This window comes from Hetaerina americana, unplaced genomic scaffold (assembly GCF_022747635.1).
Source record: "Hetaerina americana unplaced genomic scaffold, ioHetAmer1.1.p SCAF_71, whole genome shotgun sequence".
NCBI classification, from domain to species: Eukaryota; Metazoa; Arthropoda; class Insecta; order Odonata; family Calopterygidae; genus Hetaerina; species Hetaerina americana.
Window position 1 is genome coordinate 1,966,111 of NW_027287328.1, and position 18,247 is coordinate 1,984,357.

The 18,247-nt window shown below is 35.5% G+C and overlaps 1 protein-coding gene and 1 long non-coding RNA gene across 3 annotated transcripts in view; one reads left to right on the forward strand and one right to left on the reverse strand.

Moving 5' to 3' along the window:
- Positions 1 to 18,247, reverse strand: part of mms4 (Methyl methanesulfonate sensitivity 4) — a 148,610-nt gene that overhangs the window by 10,535 nt on the left and 119,828 nt on the right. The window contains exons 1-3 of one of the 2 annotated variants that reach the window (XM_071595934.1): positions 6,177 to 6,556; positions 5,962 to 6,093; positions 1,259 to 1,420 (exon numbers count right to left, since the gene is read on the reverse strand). In XM_071595934.1, coding sequence (XP_071452035.1) covers positions 1,259 to 1,420; positions 5,962 to 6,093; positions 6,177 to 6,422 — 540 coding nt within the window. In that variant the 5' untranslated portion in view covers positions 6,423 to 6,556. Of the gene's footprint in view, positions 1 to 1,258; positions 1,421 to 5,961; positions 6,094 to 6,176; positions 6,557 to 18,247 lie in introns of those variants that run through there. The other variant, XM_071595935.1, reaches the window with a different exon arrangement.
- Positions 9,235 to 13,687, forward strand: LOC139697284 (uncharacterized). The gene is made up of 3 exons (XR_011702748.1): positions 9,235 to 9,506; positions 11,338 to 11,462; positions 13,584 to 13,687. It is a non-coding gene; the product is annotated as an uncharacterized lncRNA (long non-coding RNA).

The following is an 18,247-nucleotide window of genomic DNA, read 5'->3' on the forward strand; positions in this document are numbered from 1 at the left end:
ATGCATTTTATTCAAATCTTTGTGCATATTATACGTAATTTCCTGGAAAGGTTAGTCTGAAAGCTAACATTTCACAGTCAAAATATTTTGACTAAATATCTGTGGGTCACAACTAATTTGATTTGTGACTTTTAAAATTCTGATCTCAAATTATTGTGACATGCACCTCTTTGGTGGAGCATTATGGTTGAATTTGCAAATTTCATGCCATAGAGGGGAATATGACATCCTGACTTGAGTGTGCAGGGGTGTTCAGTCTGCGTTCATCCAAAACTTACTGTAAAAGCTGGATTACCTAATAATAATCATTAATCAGTAACTTAGGAGTTTGAGAACACATTACTAAGACAGAAAATGTTTTAAATCTTAATTATCACGACCCAGTATTAATCATCAATTTTTTAACACCCTGTGCAAAGAGGCTTGTTTTGGAAGGGAAATACTGAAGATTCAGGGAGTCAAGACAATGCAGGAGTTCATAATCTTGCCATCTCTTGCTCTGTTCAAGGCTGATGAGCAGGCAGAAATCTGAATTGTTCCGAGAGGGTATCAAGAGGCTACAAGCATTTGGAAGATATATTTTACTGTTTTTGTGGCCAATTTATCAAAACAAGAGGAAAAAAACGCAAGGAAACATCCACTCAGTTATGCCCTGCCCATTCATTTGGCCAAAAACTCTAATTATAATGCACAATAGTAATCTAGGGGAGGGAACAAATATCCTCAAAGTTCATCTTGACGAATATTTTTCATGAAGTAACAGGATCATCATAAACATAGACATTTCTGTCAGCTACACTTACATATTTTTTTTAGTTTCAATGTTGAATTTGAAATTAAACCATTTGGCTTCTCCACATAGAAAAATTTTTATTTACTACCAAGGTTTCATTATGGTATAACATCATCAGGTAAAAACGCAAGTCAAACACAATATATATAGCTCTGGACGGAGGGGAAGAGGAGGGAGAGAGGAAAGCAAGGATTGGTTGAGGTAGGAAGAGGGGGCGGAGGATTTTACCAGATGATGTTATACCAAAACGAAACCTAGGTAGTAAATAAAAATTTTTCTACATGGTAAAGCCAAGTTGTTTAATTTCAAATTCAATATGAAGATTTTCCACCAAGTGACGCCAGAAACTGTTTTATTTTTCAATGTCTTCGTTTCAGCTACCCAATGAACATTAAAAAGGTATTAATAATGCATAAATTTATGGAAGATAGCTTAAAATGATGTTATTATCATCATGAATCTTACATTTCGATCTTCAAGGTCCATTATTTCCCTAGACCAAGCCACTGTTGCTTTAACATCACATGAAACAATGGCAAATTTCTGCTCCTTGGCTAAGAGGTTTTCCTTCAAATTAGACATGCTCTCTAATTTGAACACTTCTTCATCAATTTCTGCTGTAACATACTGCCAAAGATATAAATTGAAAACTTACTTACTCAAAAACATACTTATACATGAAATGAACTTATAGGAAAATCATTTGATATCACCAATTTGGATACATCCAAATCACTAGGGGCATCACACCTTTAAAAGCACAGATAAAAATGAAAATCAATGAGCTGCAAATATTTGGGTACTCTCCTTCAAAACTTGTAAATATTTAGCCAGCTATGGTCATAATATGCTCACCACGACATGGCATACATATTATAACTTTCTATGTACTATTATACAACAACCTCTACACTCAAGAGACCTCACATAATAGAGGATATTTTTGCCAAATTCCATAAACTACATCATTTGGCTGGAGGAGCATTTTACTTTTTATGAGAGAAAGAGGACAACAATGGAGACATACTAACCCACTTGATACTTTTTACACAAAAAGTTCTACAGCAGGTGTCAAAATATTTAGGTTGTTGCTCCGAGATAGAGTATCAAACTGACTAATTTTGATAAATTTTCCACCCAGTATATATCACCTCCCTCCCCATAAACCTCAACCTTGACTTGGTGGAAGAGCTTGCACATTCAGTTGATCCCTAGAGCTGTACCGGCAGGAGTGATGGCAATTGTTCCTGGTAGGCTCACCCAAGCCAGATAGGTTGAAGGCTAGGAGCCAGACGAAAGGTCCCTGTTCCTGCAGTGTCTGTTCCTTAGTAAGGTGACTGCAAAGGCATCTGACCCCAGTCAGACAACCATTGACTGATGGTGTCACGTTAAAAACACTATTGAGGAAGGCAATCGGAAACCACCACAATTATTATTCCCAAGACATTAATGATGGATAGCATAGAGAAAATTAGTCCTAGCACCAAAAGCACTTGGTCAAAACGGCCATATGTTGTGCTTAGAAGTGGTATAGACAAGGCTTCTGCAGACGTCATTTCATGAAACTCTTGCAAAGAAAACAGAAGACGCAATAGAAGAAGAAGACCAAATTAGTTAGAATAGAAACTTGGAATGTTAGGCCAGGAAAATTAGAGAATATAAAGCGAGAGATGGGAAGAGGAAATATAGATATTTTAGGTCTATGCGAGGTGAGGTCGAAGGATGGCAGGGATTACTGGAGTGATAATTATAGAATAATGTACAGCGGCGGGGACGAGAGCCAACGAGGGGTTGCCATAGTATTAAATAAAGAGGTAGGAAGAAGTGTAGTCGACATAGAGCAGGTAACGGATAGACTATTACTAATAGAGATAAAAGCAGAACCGACGAACTTGGTTATTATTCAGGTATACATGCCACCGAGCAACCATAAGGAAGAAGAGGTCGATAGGATATACGATCAGTTAGAGGACATAATCACGGTTTAGGCATGAGGAAAGACCGCGGGGAGAAAGCAGTTGAGTTCTGCAGGAGACAGGGGCTAGTCATCACCAACACTTGGTTTAGACACCACAAAAGATGCAGGTATACATGGAAAATGCCAGGTGATTCAGAAAGGTATCAGCTAGATTATATTCTGGTTAGACAAAGGCTTAGGAACAGTGTCATGAAATTGCACAGCTGGCCAGGAGAGGATCCAGACTCTGGCCAAAATTTAGCTATTCTGAAGTGTAGCATCTGTTTCAAAGGGATAAGGCAGGAGCTGCAAGTCATGAAATGGAACATAGATGCAAAAAATAAATTGACAAGGAAGGAGTATTAGCAGGCTGTAGAGAAAATCGTGAGTGAAAGAAAAGAGAAGAGTACTATTGAGAAAAAATGGAAATGTACAAAAAAATATCAAAAGCTGCAAAATAAACTTAAGGAACTGTTTACAGGAAAAGAACAAGGACCATGGACGGGATGATTAGAAAGATAGACAATAGAAGGAAATGGAAGAAAGTAAACACAGAGTTAGAAGGAAGTACAAAGAGTTAAGTAATAAATTGAAACGAGTAACAAATAAAGCAAAAGAAGCATGGTGGAAGACTCAGTGCGAGGATATGGAAAAATTACAATGGAAGGGTGAAATTGGTGTGCTATACAAGAAGGTTAAAATGCTATCAGGAAGTATGAAGAAAAAATCTGTGTTGACAATTAGAAATAAATTGGGTAAGAAAATATTATTATTATTATTATTTAGAATTACGTTGCAATTAGGCGATTTTCCTGGTTGCAACGGTCAAGTTTGGTCAAAGATAACTCTTGCAATGTAAATTACACACATACATGCTTCTGAAGGTCATTTTGTTTGTGGTCTACAAGCATATGTTCATTATTTTTCAACCTCCTCTTTTATTTTGAACCTAAATGATCTAAGTAGTAGGGACATAAGGAGAAGAATTGCACTAGGCAAAGAGGCTTTCACAAGGATGGAGTTTATGACAGGGATGTCGAGCAAGGATACTGAGAAAAGACAAGTCAAAACTTTGGTGTGGATCATAGTTAGGCACGGAAACATGGTCACTGAAGCAGGATGGATGTAGACTGGAGGCTCTTGAAATGTGGGTGTGGAGAAGAATGGAGGAGGTGAAAAGGACCAAAAGGAAAACAAATGAGGAAGCACTAGGTATGGCAGGCAAGGAGAGGAGATTCTTGGGAGAAATCATAAGAAGAAAGGAAAAATGTATGAAGGGCGTATTAGTCGACAGTGGGATGTTGAGGAAGTAATAGAGGGGAGAATGTTAGGCAAAGAAGGAAAGGGCAGGAATAGGATAGGAATGTTGGAAGGGCAGTACAAAGAGATGATGAGGGACTTGTTGTAGAGTAGGATGTTGCATTGTGGTTTGTTAGGAGAGACAAGATATTTATTTTGTAGTTGCGGCCATCTAAAACTAACCTTAACCAGTAGATTACCTAGTGTGCATAATTCCACAAACTTCAGTTAGTCTCAATTATCTTATCCCCAAACCAATTAACATTATAACCGATTCCCAAATTATGGAGTATCACCTGAAATTTGGAAACAGCTTTTTTTCATCTAAACATTTAATTAAGGTAATAAAACTGACCTAAGTTATCATTCAATGAGTACAAATGTATTTATCTTTAAAATATTTGAGGCTTTATACACAAAAACAATTATGTCTCCATGCAAAAATTTCAGCTCTGTTGACCAGCATGGTGTTTCAAGAAGCAAATCTGTTCCTCATTACTTATTTATACTGTCTTCTACTATCTCTAAAGCCTTTGAAGCTAGTAATCAAGTATATACTATCCATACAGACTTCTGGAAAGCATTTGATAGCGTGCATAATTGTTTTCTGTTATAAAAATTCTCTGCCATTGGTATTTCTGGCTCCAAGTTATTATGAACCTCAACATATCCAAAAAAAATAGATATCAAACTTTTGTAACTAACAATTATTGTTTTGATCCTATTATTGTAACTTCTGATGCTAACAATGAGCTCATATTGCTTCATTATTTTTCAAAATCTTTTTACTGATTTGCCAGATAAAATAATTAATTTTAACATCACTGTTTTTGCTGATGACAGAAAGGTTGTTTACATGATTTATTCCACTAAAGAGTAGTTCACTCCAAAATGATATTGATATTTGGTAACAAGGACTAAAACAAAATAATACTGCCCTCAATCTTAGCAAGTGTTAACTTCTGTACTGATCGCCACATAGACTGCTGCATGGAGCCCTTCAATATAAACTGTGGTATTGTACAAAGAAAATATCCAAAGAGGATTTCTAAGGATCACGCAATAGAAGACTGGAGTGATTATACATACAATTTTAATCAGTCATTGCTTGAGTCTTCAGAGAACTTAGTATCACTTCAAAAGTACAAGAGCTCATCCCGATCTTCTCTTCCTATTTACTCTTATAAATAATAACATATCCTAACCAGTTGTTATAAAAAGGATTACTTTCAAGTTTTCCTTAAACATGCCCGAAATTCAAGACTCTATCTAGTCTCCCATAATAGCATTAACTGTATTGGTCAATTCATGTGTTTACTTAGGTAAATTTTAATTAGTGGCAGTTAAGAACCTGTTCCATTGCATAATCTTTGTGCAACTGGATTTCCTAATTATATCAGAGTATTTGCATAGCAAGATGCGTTTTTGTTCATATTTTACAAGATATTATCTAAGTAAATAATTTGCCGGGAAATGATAGACATCATAAATCAGAAATTATGAAAATTATTTCAATTCCTTATGCAAAGTTAAAGAACTAAAAATGTTGCTTGCTGGCAAGAAATGCTTGCCTATTAAACAGCACCAAAATTATATTACTACGTCAAAATGCATCTTCCAAGAAAAAAATTAGAATTGAAGAAAATATATCCCAGCACAGAGGAGTATATGAGTTATCAAACTCATTGATGATAAATGTTAAGCACACCATCATCCAAGAAAAGCTGCAAATTTTCATTTTAAAGCTATAATTTTCTTATTTTCCTAGAGTAAAAATACTACTTTGAACCACATCTTATTAACAATCAAAATAGCAAACAGCAACGGTTTTCCACATGCTAAATACGTCATTAATTCCGAACAACATAGAACTGAAATATTTACAAAAAATGGGCATACGACTAAAACCCACCTTCATGCATTCTCCAGGCTGAAAGCTTCGCTGGTACTTTTTCTTTGCTTGGGTGGCTTCCTTTTCTGCCAATTTCATGGCTTTCTTTCTAATCTTTTCTTCGTCGAGAAGCTTAACATTCTTTCTCCGCTTCTATTTTAATAAAATCAATAATTTTTTTCAATCCACAACATTTACCTCGTTACATTGATATATAAAGATATTTCTCGACTTGCCGTTCGCGTATGCACAGCACCCACAGAACGAGAATTGAAAATATTTGCTGAACCCTCATTGTCACAAGATTTTAAATTGGCGTCTGAATCACTATCAGAGAGTGAAAATAAATTGTCTTTTTGCTTGATTGACGATAATTTGTCATTTTGAAAATTTTTTTTCGTTACCAATTCAAATTCATGATCTGAATTGGGAGAAGACGGGCGACTAGAATCGCTAGAAAGAGTGACACAATCATAAGACATTGTCACTTCGAACCTTTCGTCGCATTAACATCTGCGATTTCTTTAACTTGAATGTATTCCGTAAACTTAGACTACAAATAAATTTGTTTTTGCATCTGATCCGTTTGAAAGACCACGAATCCAGGAGGTAAACACTGTTGAACTATTTCCAAATTTTCAAAACTTTGAAGAGACAAATGACAAACGATATATCTCGAGCGCCAGTTTTGTTTTGGTCAGCTTTCTTTTACCTATTTTCCTTTAAGTTCTCTCATTCGAGATAATTTTTTGATAAATAATTATATAAAGTCGTTATTATCAAAAATACAATTGGTTACATTAAGGAAGGTAGAATTCCGTTTCAACATCTATAGTTTTAAGTCTTCATTCTGTGCAGTTTATTTTATTAACAACCAATACAAAAATATGCCCATTTTTCTTATTTGAATGATAAATTCAGTTAAGACCAGTTTTCGTTTTACTTGAAAAATTATACTTATAATAGAGATGCCTAATTTTCTAAAGGATTTGACGACACTATTTTCTTGCATTTTACATGGTGAAGGACCAAACAGATTAGCAATGCTCTTTGCACAGAGTTCAAAATGTTTAAGTTTCTCTGATGCCCAATCAAGAATGCTAAAATACATATCAACAGTATACCTAGGTACCTTATGATGATGTACTAATGGAAGATCGTGCATATTCCGGAAAGTACCTTCATAATTTGAATACTTGTGCTCATAGCTATAGCATTGAGTTATTCACGTGTTCTGATTTATTTGACCTCTTAAAATCACTCCACAAAAATCCATGAAAAAATTCATTGTAAACCTTGGGTGAAACATGTAAAAGCATAAGTTTTGCCTGGACAATAAGGGTGGCCATTGATGAATACATTTTTTTGTGAATTTAGTGGTATACTTGCACGCGGACAACAATGTTTTGTTGAAACTGGGTCATGTAATAAAAACAGTATATTGATATTAGTATAAATTAATCAAGTCTTTTTTACTCAGAAGTCATTTTTCCACAAAGCAATCACCATAGCTGTTGACCCTCAACTTATTGTTCTTTGAAATTTAACTTTTAACCAATGTTTGTTTAATTTTTAGTAATCTTAGGTAAAATTACATTTTTTGCTTGGAGAAACATATTCTGTAGCAAATTAATACATATTATCATAATGCAGTTCACTAAAGCCAGAGATCATGAGAAACAACCATTTATGAAATAAAATATATTTTACTGAAAAAAGAAGATATGGTTTTGATGTGAGGAAATATAAAATGCAATATTCCCGGGAGGAATGCTAAAAGAAAATATGAGGGGATGAACAAAGAGCTTATCCTTACGAAGCCCTTTTACATTACAAAAATCAACGCAAAGATTATGGTTACGGTAATAGTATGGTTATGATAGATCGGTTGGGAAGGTGATGGTAGAGTTCACCCAGTACAAAGCCCAACGGCGTGTGAAAATCACACATCAGGGTAGGGGGGCAGTTCCTTTCCCTGTGCCGGTTATGGTTTCCCAGAAAGATCTGGTGCCCGAAAATCACATAGCTTGGGTGCAGCTACCCAGAGAGGCTTGCCCGGGATTCGACCCCTCCAGTCATTAGTTCAACGCTCTACTCCTGGACTACCGCGACCCATTGACATGTGACTTTCAAAAACGGTCACAGCTTGGATGTGTCTTAAGTCACCATTAATCAAATACCAGCCTTATAACTACTCAGCTATCACTCCACAAAAAATTTAGGGGAATTGTATTCCCTACATATTCAATTGAAAGCTACAGTTATCAGTTACAATACGCAAAGTTAATATTTCTATGGAAAGCTAATACATTCTCGAGATAAGTTTTTCCATTTAACGTTACATACCTACAACAGTAATATTTTAAAAATCTATATTACATGTTTTACAAAAACTCTGCTTTCAGACATTCTTCTAAGTTAAATAGATTTTTATATACAATAATAATTCATTTTCAAACCATTGGCCAATTACAAACATGTGCTATTGTCAATCATAATATTATGTACAATAAAAAATAAATAATATACACTCGTCAGCGATAAAATTAGTATGCCCTCAGCCATGGAGGAACTAAGACAGACTGCATTTCCTCATCAATCAATTTTGCAGGTCTTTTCGAAGGAGAACATATAGGTTATGTCTGATTTAGTCAAATATTTCCTTTGTCCATTTTTTATTTATGGCCTATGGGACCACGTCTGTCCGGGGCTCTATGCTGTACAATCTTTTAATAGTGCTTATAATCGGCAACAATAGTAATCCAGAATTAATTAATTATAGCTACAATTGTGTCCCCTATTTGTCCTAAATATATTAAAATTTGCGCAGAAAATTTTCTTGAATTTAGGTCTTCCTGCTACGATCCCATATAGTGTTGTGAGACAATACTTCGGTAGCTCTCCAGGTCAATCGATATGGCCTTCACTTAACGTATTTGTTTTGCCCGCCAGAGCTCAATCGTCTACCGAGTTTCATGTTCCAAAACTAATCAAAGGAAACAGCTCTTCCTTATGATTAGCCTTTTTTACAGGTAGGGAACACTACGAAATTATATAATGTTGCAAAAAAATGTATAATTCATTTTTATCAATATCTCATGTACGCGAAATAATCTTTTTAATATTTAACTTAAGTTTAATTCCCATTAAGTATGTATACCAGGAATAAATATGTCGATATCTTGGTTAATTTTATAAGAAATAAAATACGAGTGTTGGTAACACTTCAATGAAATAGTACTGTCTACTTTGTAGATTCCTTGGAACGGTTTCTTTAGACCGTTTTGGCGGTTCTTTCCGGGGAAGAAGGACCTGGAGTTACGGTTGCTAATTGTATCTAATCATTAAGTTAATGCCGCGAAATTGAGTCAAAATTTGAGGAGAGACGAGAAATTAATTTATTTATTAAAATAGGATTAAAAGTGTAAATTACTGACTATCTTGGTGGCAAACATTTCAATTTGTCGAGATGTATTTGGCTTCTGGAGGGGATGCTGTGAGGTTGTACGGCACAGAAGAATACCACTTACATCAGAAGTACAAACCTCTGACATACTCTAAAAAAAGTAAGTTTAGATGTGTATAATGATGGGAATTTAGCAACAATTACAATTGACTGAATTTCATTCTTAACCTGATGTTACTTCATTTTTGCTATGAAAGTGATTTCATGCTAAAGAGTTCGTATGCTTGCATTTCGATTGAATTCTCAAATTTGTATTTAAATATAAACTTATGTTGTAAACAAGTCTTATTCAATTTAAGCAAATGCCAAATTCGTAGTTTCTTAACCATCACGCAAAGTTTGTTTTTGTGTTTAAAATATGTTTTCTTATATTCTATTTGGATATTATTGCCAAACCTATATTCCCTGTATGTCATATAATAGCATCCTCGTGCTTCTTCATTTTTGTGTTTGCAAATGACCAGTTATTGATAAATATAAACTTTTTGACATTAGTTTCTTTTGCCCCCTAGTGAACGCTGAAATAATAATAAAATGCTGATACATTCTTGTTGCTTCGTAGAATATATGATAAACGTGGAATTTAAGTTTTTAAAGCAGAGCTTATACTAGTACCAATATTGCATAGCTGTTCTTGAAATGTTGCTTTATTATATTTCTGTAAAAGAGTTAATTATTAGCGAAGCAATACTAATGTGGCACCATTTTTTTCAAAGATATGTAATGTGTAAGCAAAGAATATGTCGTGTTTTGTTTCTATTGACTTTATTTTAAATCATCTTTCTCGTTATTGTCAGCCTTAAATGTAGATGACTCTATTACCAAACCCGTTAATTAATGGTAGCACTGAATCTGAATTTGGCTATGGTGTACCTTACGAAAGCCATAGTAACACAGCTTACTCAAGTTATATTTGGATAGGCGAGAAAAGAGCTCGAAGAAAGCTCTTTGAAAATGATCACATTACCTACCACTCTGAGCCTTGTGAAATGCATGCATTCAGATTTAGGGGGCATATACCTATCTCTCTGATAATGGAAATTATCCATAATTCTCTGAAACCCAGAATATCAGTTTGGATTAAGATAATGCCCCAAAGGCGTCCATCATCTAGCATCTTCTCATTAGTGCTTGCTATGCTTCTCCATCGGTTTTGTTATATTGTCAGTATATTTGAAGGTATTTGTATATGTCGTCCATCCAGGGGAAATTAGGCATAGTGTGACTATTATAGGGAATGATTTTTTTTTCATCTATCAAAAGAATTGTTCCATCATTCACCATATCTGAGTGATCATTAAATATGCCAGAGGTCATTTATAATTGTATCCGGCAAGGAGCCCACTATGCCTAAGGCGTCCTGTGAATGTCTATATTAATTATTTATACCCTTCTACTGAGTTCAGTGGTGAAACTTGGGGGGTATTCCATTGCAAATAGTATTGACATTCAATGCAGGAAATAGTATATCTAGGTTGCGATACAATTTATTAATATTTTGAGGCACCATACGTGGAGTCAATACCAAGACGTTGCTTTTTTTATGATGTTGGAGATTTATTTTAGATGTGAAGGCAAAATATATTTTTGCTGATGTGTCTCAATTCTTACTTAGATGTACCAGTTGAATGGAGACGAAGCAAACATTTGAAAGTTCCTCAATGTTTTATTCAAACTCCCAGCTAACTGTATTTTTCTACCCGAAGATGTTGACTCTTTGGCGAAACTGGTCGTTTAAATAAAAAATTGTGGTGGTTTTTGTCTTGTCTCTGTTCATTATGGAGTTCCATTAAGTTGAACCCAATAACATTGAATTGATTGTAGGTATCAGTTTTTTTACCCCTCAAAGTGGTGATTAGAAGTCTTTTCCAGAGTTAAAATTATGAAGTTGACTTCTGTAACCTTCTCATCCTGTTTTTAATTATTTTCAGAAATAGAACGCGATGTTGGATGGAGCCATAATGGAAAATTTTTTGGAATTATTGTTGATGGAGATCCTACTGTGGAAATCGCTCACTTGGGGGAAACTATGAAGCCTTATGAAAGCTTTCAAGTTGTGAGTACTCCGACTCACCACAGATTAGGAACAATTTTTGCTGCTACATAAATGTGTACCATGGGAAAAAATTATACGGGAAATCCTAATTGATTTTGGCCCCAATGATGCATAAAATTCTGTATCATGATGCATTATTTTCTGTATTGTAATACAAAGATTTCTGTACCATGATATAGGACTGTATGTACCATGTTCCTTGGTTGAGTGTATATGATATTATAGGCTTAAGTAGATTTCTGTAGATTTTGTCACTAAACCCTGAGATCATTTTGTATCATAAGACAGATGTTTTTATGTTCATTGTCAGTTGTCTTTGAATTTGGATTCGCTCTATTCCTTAGCCACCGTTAACGTATTTTAGAGCATACGACCAATTATTTTGTGTATATTCAGTCCTTTATGAGTAGTTAATGTTTTTTAACATTCTGACAAGAGTACCTCTATCCAAATCTGACCCTCCGTTTCATCTTGGACTGAAAGAGTCCCTCAGAAAAATGTATCTGTATTAGTACTGGAGTGGACCTTTGTTTGCCTTAAAATTTCCCCGTCATTTAGGTGCTGTTTAAATTGATAAAGAGTTGTCAAAAGTATGATGTGAATATTAAGTACCTAAGCAATGTGTTTTGGCTCTATGAGTAACTTTTCCCATTGTTTCATTTAATAATCTATCCATAAAAGCCTGAAATATACTTAAAGGGCTTCTTTCATTTGATTCCAAATGGCTTTTTTGCTTTTAGTGAACCTAACCCATAAAAGTCACTTGGCTGTAGTTAGGTGTCTTGAATGTTACATTTATTTGGAGATGTACACAATTGAAGTAAAAGGTTTATCTATTCACTATATTCCCCACATTGTCATATTTGCATATATTGACCTGGAAACTATGATGGTAGCAACATAATTTCACTATTATAATACTTAGCATATGAAGGAGAACTCTCCTACTCAGTCCCGTAGGTGCCTTGTAGGCTATTGTTAATCATTCAAGTTCAATACCCACTTCATAGTTGGGTACTATTTTGAAAGCGATTATTAAATGAAAGAATTTTGCATTGTTATAGTTAATTGTTGGATGATGACTTTCACTGTTGCGGGAAAACTACCCAGAGTGTAAAATTTTGGTGAATCAGAAATAGTTGGGAAAGCATAACAGAAAATTTAGGACCAAAGAGGCAACAACAACTTTTGATTTAGTTATTGCTGATGTGAGACTCTTGGAAATAAAAATAAGTGAGAATTAAACTTTCCCACCTGAAGTAAGTGATCTATAGATAAATATCAATTCATTAATGGGAAGAATATTCTTGGGTACCTACAATCAATAACAAGGACAAATATTATTAGTTCAGAGTTCAGAATATGGAAGTACCTTTCCCCTTAACATTTATGATGGCAAATATAGGAAAAGCACTTGAAATCCATATGGTCTTAGTTTGGAATTACTAATGCTCAGCCCAAGAATGACTGGCATGTCTTTTGAGAAGTGAAACCTCACTCACCTTCCATCACCCTCCCCCATACCCCATTCATAATCCTTCACCAAGTAGTGTGATGTAAAGAGTAAGACTTAAAAGGGTCTCTTGAGTGTGATTTTGAGAGAGTTGCCCTAGATAGTTTATGCAGAAGTGTGGTGCATATAGCCAAAGTCTGTGCTTTACCTCTAAGGACCGAGTCTTCCAAGTTCAGATCTCCCCTCCCACTATCAGCCCCCCATTGTACCATTGCCAGTGCATTCGCCAGAGAGAGAAATGCACATGTAGTAATTACAACTTCACTGGCCACAATAGATGATGCGTGATTCTATCATTCCCAACTCCAAAGGCAAGGATCGACATTGAAATTCATGGATCAGATCTTCCCTCCTGAAGGAGGGTCAGATCACAACAATATGAATTAATATTTAAGCCCAAAATATTTGTGGATGTTGGCATTAAAGTATTATTAAGAACTGTTTTTCTTAATACCTGTTTAAATTAGCACATAGGTAGTTGCTTAAATATTAGGGTTAATGAAATTTTACATTGATATACATATTATTTTTAAATGCCTGTCTCTTATGTAAATGATGCAGTATGTTTTTAAATGATAAGATGATAATAAATTATAATTTTATTTTAGAGTGACCCATCTGCTTTGGCATTTCCAAAGAATTCAACAAATGCTATTGCCATTGGAACCAAGAGTGGTATTGTACACACACTCAATTACATAAACAAAAAGGCATTAATTACATTCCCGGTAAGTCTGTATTCTGACTTTCAGTTCGGTTTCAGTTACTTGATCCCAAATGAATGCAATAATGAGGATAAAATATACTTAGAACTATTTCTAGGAGTAAGGCAACCTTTCTTGTGACCTTTGCTATCTTGCCTTTATCAATTCTATATCAGGAAATAAATTAATTTGAAGGTTTTAGTATTTATAATTTTTTTTTTATATTTCAGTCTTGTAATATCAAAATTACAGCAATGGATTACAGCTTTAATGATACATCCATAGCTGCTGGGACGGTGAATGGAAAAATTATCATTTGTGGGATTCAATGTAGACAAATTATGAGAGAATTTAATTTACCAATCCCTCAGGTAAATTACTTTATTATGTAAGAGTAATTATATTTCAGTGTTATATTTAATGATAAGTGAAGTGTAAATGAAATGCTTAAGATGAAGAATAAGAAAACATATTGACAGTTGGGAAAATGAAAATGAATAATAAGACTTGTGGTTGAAAGATAGAGACAAGAACATTTACGTATTGCCTTGTGCAGTGAGAGCACTGGAATGAGGATAGAGGTTATTTGTTTACTTGAGTGTAGCCAAATGTGAATTTGAAGGAGGCAGGATGGATTTTGTTATAGATGAAAAGTGATAAAATTGATGGAAGAAGTTAGTTCCCTGAAGTAACTTCTGAGGAAACCAGGAAAAACACATTAATGAGATACAAGGTACCCAGAAGTAGTAGGCCTGAGTCAATTAAATCAAGTCAAAAATGTATTGCCAGAATTGATGCATTCACTCAAAAGTCTTCGAAGTAGCACCCTTGTGTGTCCATACACCGCTGCCAGCAGTATTTCCATGTCTCGTATGCCATCTGGAAGGCAGTACCTGGAATGCTGCTAAGCTCCCTCGACGTGGTCTGTTATAACGCTTCGACTGCACTGTGGTAATGTCCTTTCAGCATGGATTTGAGATGGGGGAAGAGGAAGAAGGCTGGTGGGGCATTGTGTAAAGAATTTAGATTCTTACTCACATGGTCGAGAAGCTCTTGGCAGATCTGCATGTGAGTTTCCTTTTGTTTATCTGGAAGCACGCATTTTGCACACTTCTCATGCCCATGTTTTTGGTCACAAGCTGATACACATCACTTTTAGGGATACCAAGTTCATCAGTAACCATGCGAACACTTAATCTGCAATCCCTGTTCAATAAAACCTTCACACTTGTAAGATTTTTGTCACTTTTTGTGGCCGAAGGGCATCGTAAACATTTGGCATCTTCAGCATCATCTCTGCCCTCTCAAAACAACTTATGCCACTCAAAAACACACAATTTACCCATGATGTTCTCACTCTAAGCTACCTTGAGCATGTCATGAGTCTCATTCATGGTTTTGCCCAGTTTAATGCAAAATTTGATGGCATTTTGCTGTTCCAATAGCCGATTCATGACAGAGGGAAACAAAGTCATGTTATAGAGGTTTTGCAAACAAACGATCCGCACTCAGCAAAGGCTTGGAGCCAACTACCACTGACCTCCAGCCTTCCTCTAGACTCCTCTTCCTTGAATCCAGCCCGAGGAACCGTTGCCCAGCTACCTGGGAAAAAATAAGTACTACTTCTTTTGGTGCAGACCTTTTATGTACTGAGAGGTGGAGAGGCTTGTTGAGGAATATAGCCATGATAGTTAAAAAGTTACCTAGGTGCAGTACTGGGTAAGTAAGAACAGGATAAACTGTTGTACTTTTAAACGACATACGCGGACGCAGCCCGAAAAATGTGGAAATCAAGAACAGGATATTTAGAATAAGTTGCAGAAAAATCTGGAGGTATCCTGAAGGAGAAAAGTTTGTAGCATTTGAAAGCTATATCCAATGAGCATTGAAATGGTATTAGCACCATCCATCACTTTTACTGGCAGACATGCATTTGTTCTGTTTTGGAAGTACTACATGCCTAATTCTCCTTTTATGATAACTTCTCCATTGCATAACTTTGTATCTAATTCTGATTTGTTTCATGCCTCTTAGGATGAAGAGAAACAAAATAGACACATTTCTCGCATTAAATATAATATGTATTCGGGTAAATGGTATTCTTTGAATAGTGAAATTTTTGTGTACTCTGAGAGTATGTAATGATAAAATGTATTTAGGCCAAAAAGATAAATTGAGCTTAGGAAGTATCAAGTACCATCATTAGGGTGGTGCATTAGAAGCTATTTGCTGCTTAACATATAAATTTAAAAAAGTTTTTAATTTATGTGGAAATAATTTGATGGTTTTTTTTGCGGAGAAATTGGATTTTGCTTTGAAACATGAGATAGTCTAAAAAACTGAGGTGGATTTTCTAACTAAAGGCATTTGAATTAGTGATTTCTTGATACTGATCTGATCCCCTAAACTTATTTTTTGTAGGTAATTTCATCCGTGAAATTTCACCATAGCAGGAAAGGGATCCTTGCTGTAGGATCCCATGATGGGCATGTCACAGTATGGGACACTAACTTCAACAGTGTTGACAGTAAATTTGCAGATCACACTGCCCAGTGCACAGGTGTTGTTTTCTCACCCTTAAACAGGCACTTTATGGCTACTGTTGGCTTTGATTATCTTGTCTTCTGCTATGACATGAGAGCTAAGCGGTGAGTTATACTTGGTTTTTCTGAACCATCAATTCCCATTTTTAATTTATTTCCATACAACCACAGAAATAAAGGCAAATGCTGTTTGATACCCTCACTTTTAAACTTTAGTTTAAACTCACTGAATAAATTTGTTTCCCTGAGCTTCTTCATAACTACAAAAAGTGTTGTTGGAATAAATAATATTTCAACTTGTCGCCTAATGGCTTAATGATAAAAGTAAATGACCACAGATCCATCTATGTACAGGGTGCAGCGGTTATCCCTGGACAAATTTCAATTTGAATTTTCCGCCATATCGTAGTTCCGCTGGAGGTCGTGACTGGCGTTCTTGAAAGCTATGGGCGTCTAGTAAACAGTCATAACCTCAAAATGGCCGAGATTTTATGTACAAGTGAGGAGTACAATTGAAGAGCCGCTATTATTGAAAGTGTTCACACTGGGCGTTCACCCAGAGAAATATTTCGATTCTTTGGGTACCCCAGATCAACTGTTCATGATATTGTAGCTAAGTATAATGTTTCGGAGAAGTCTAGGGTAGGTTTCGCAAGCCCGGCAAGGAAACCTCATTCGAGGAAACACTCAGGTACTGATTTCAGAGGAAATTTGCCATTGATTGCCAATTTGCAAATTTTGAAGAATGTCGTGATACCGTGGATGGTAACTGTGGCTTCAGGGAGACAATATGTCGTTCAGCAGGATGGTGCACCTGCCCATATGAGTCATTTAGTCCAAAACTGGCTCTCATTTAACATTGACATGTTCTGGTCAAAGAAGTTCTAGCTCCTAAATAGCCCGGACTTGAACCTCCTCGACTATTATGTGTGCAGCGTAGTCAAAAGAGCTACTATTGAGACGAGGGCCCTAATGTTACATCTCTTTGCACCGCTATCATGGCAGCATTTGCAAATATGGACAGTGCCGTTTTAAAGAGTGCGTGCGATCGATTCAGGACAAGATTGGAGGCGGTCATTGCAGCTGAAGGGGGTTACATTGAGTAATGTTACTCTTGGGAGATACCACTACTTGTACGTAAATGGATTTTCATTTGTATTTTTTTTTAATACATTTGCTTTTAAACAAAAGTTTCATTTGTCCGGATTTAACTGCCATACCCTGTACCCCACCAGGGGGCTTGTGGTGGGGGGTGTTAAGTCACCAACCGTAAAATAGATTAAAACCACATGCAAAACCAAATCATGATACCTCTACACAAATATTAGTTTGATCATACGCTTGATAAATTCTAACCACATGATAGAAAGTACTGGGCATGAGAGTCAGTCTGCCGCGAATGAAGAAGCAAGCTGTACGATCGCCCTCTGTACATCCGTTTCGTTAATAAACCCGTTGAGTTTAACGCTCGAGTGTTGATTTTTTCTAACGTCCACTAGCGTAGAAGGATACCCCTTCAGTACTTAAATTCTGCAATATTCAATAACATGATACGTATATTCAAATCATGTCATAGAACTGTTATAAAGATGGGTCTAGTTTATAAAAAATTAACATGCGGGATATTGACAAAATTTATGCACTACCAACCTATTTATACCTATTCTGTGAATTAATACTTAAATAATTAATAGTATGAGCTTTTGTAATTTTTCACATACTTCTGTATTACAATGTAATATTTGCATATTGCTCTGTATTGTGTTTTTTCACATATTTCTAGGTAGTTTGGGACTTCTCATATATTGACGTGCCTCATGTAATGTAAAATTGACCTCTTTGTTTTATTGTATCCTGATTCGCAGGTCAGAATAAATAATAATAATTATGACTTGCCACCTAATTAAAAAGGTTCTTTAATATTTTATTAGTTGATGTACCATACACATGTGGAGAGAAGTGGGAGTGAACAAAAAATATTTGTAAACCCTTCATGAAAAGTTAAGTGTGTCATAAAGTGTGTCC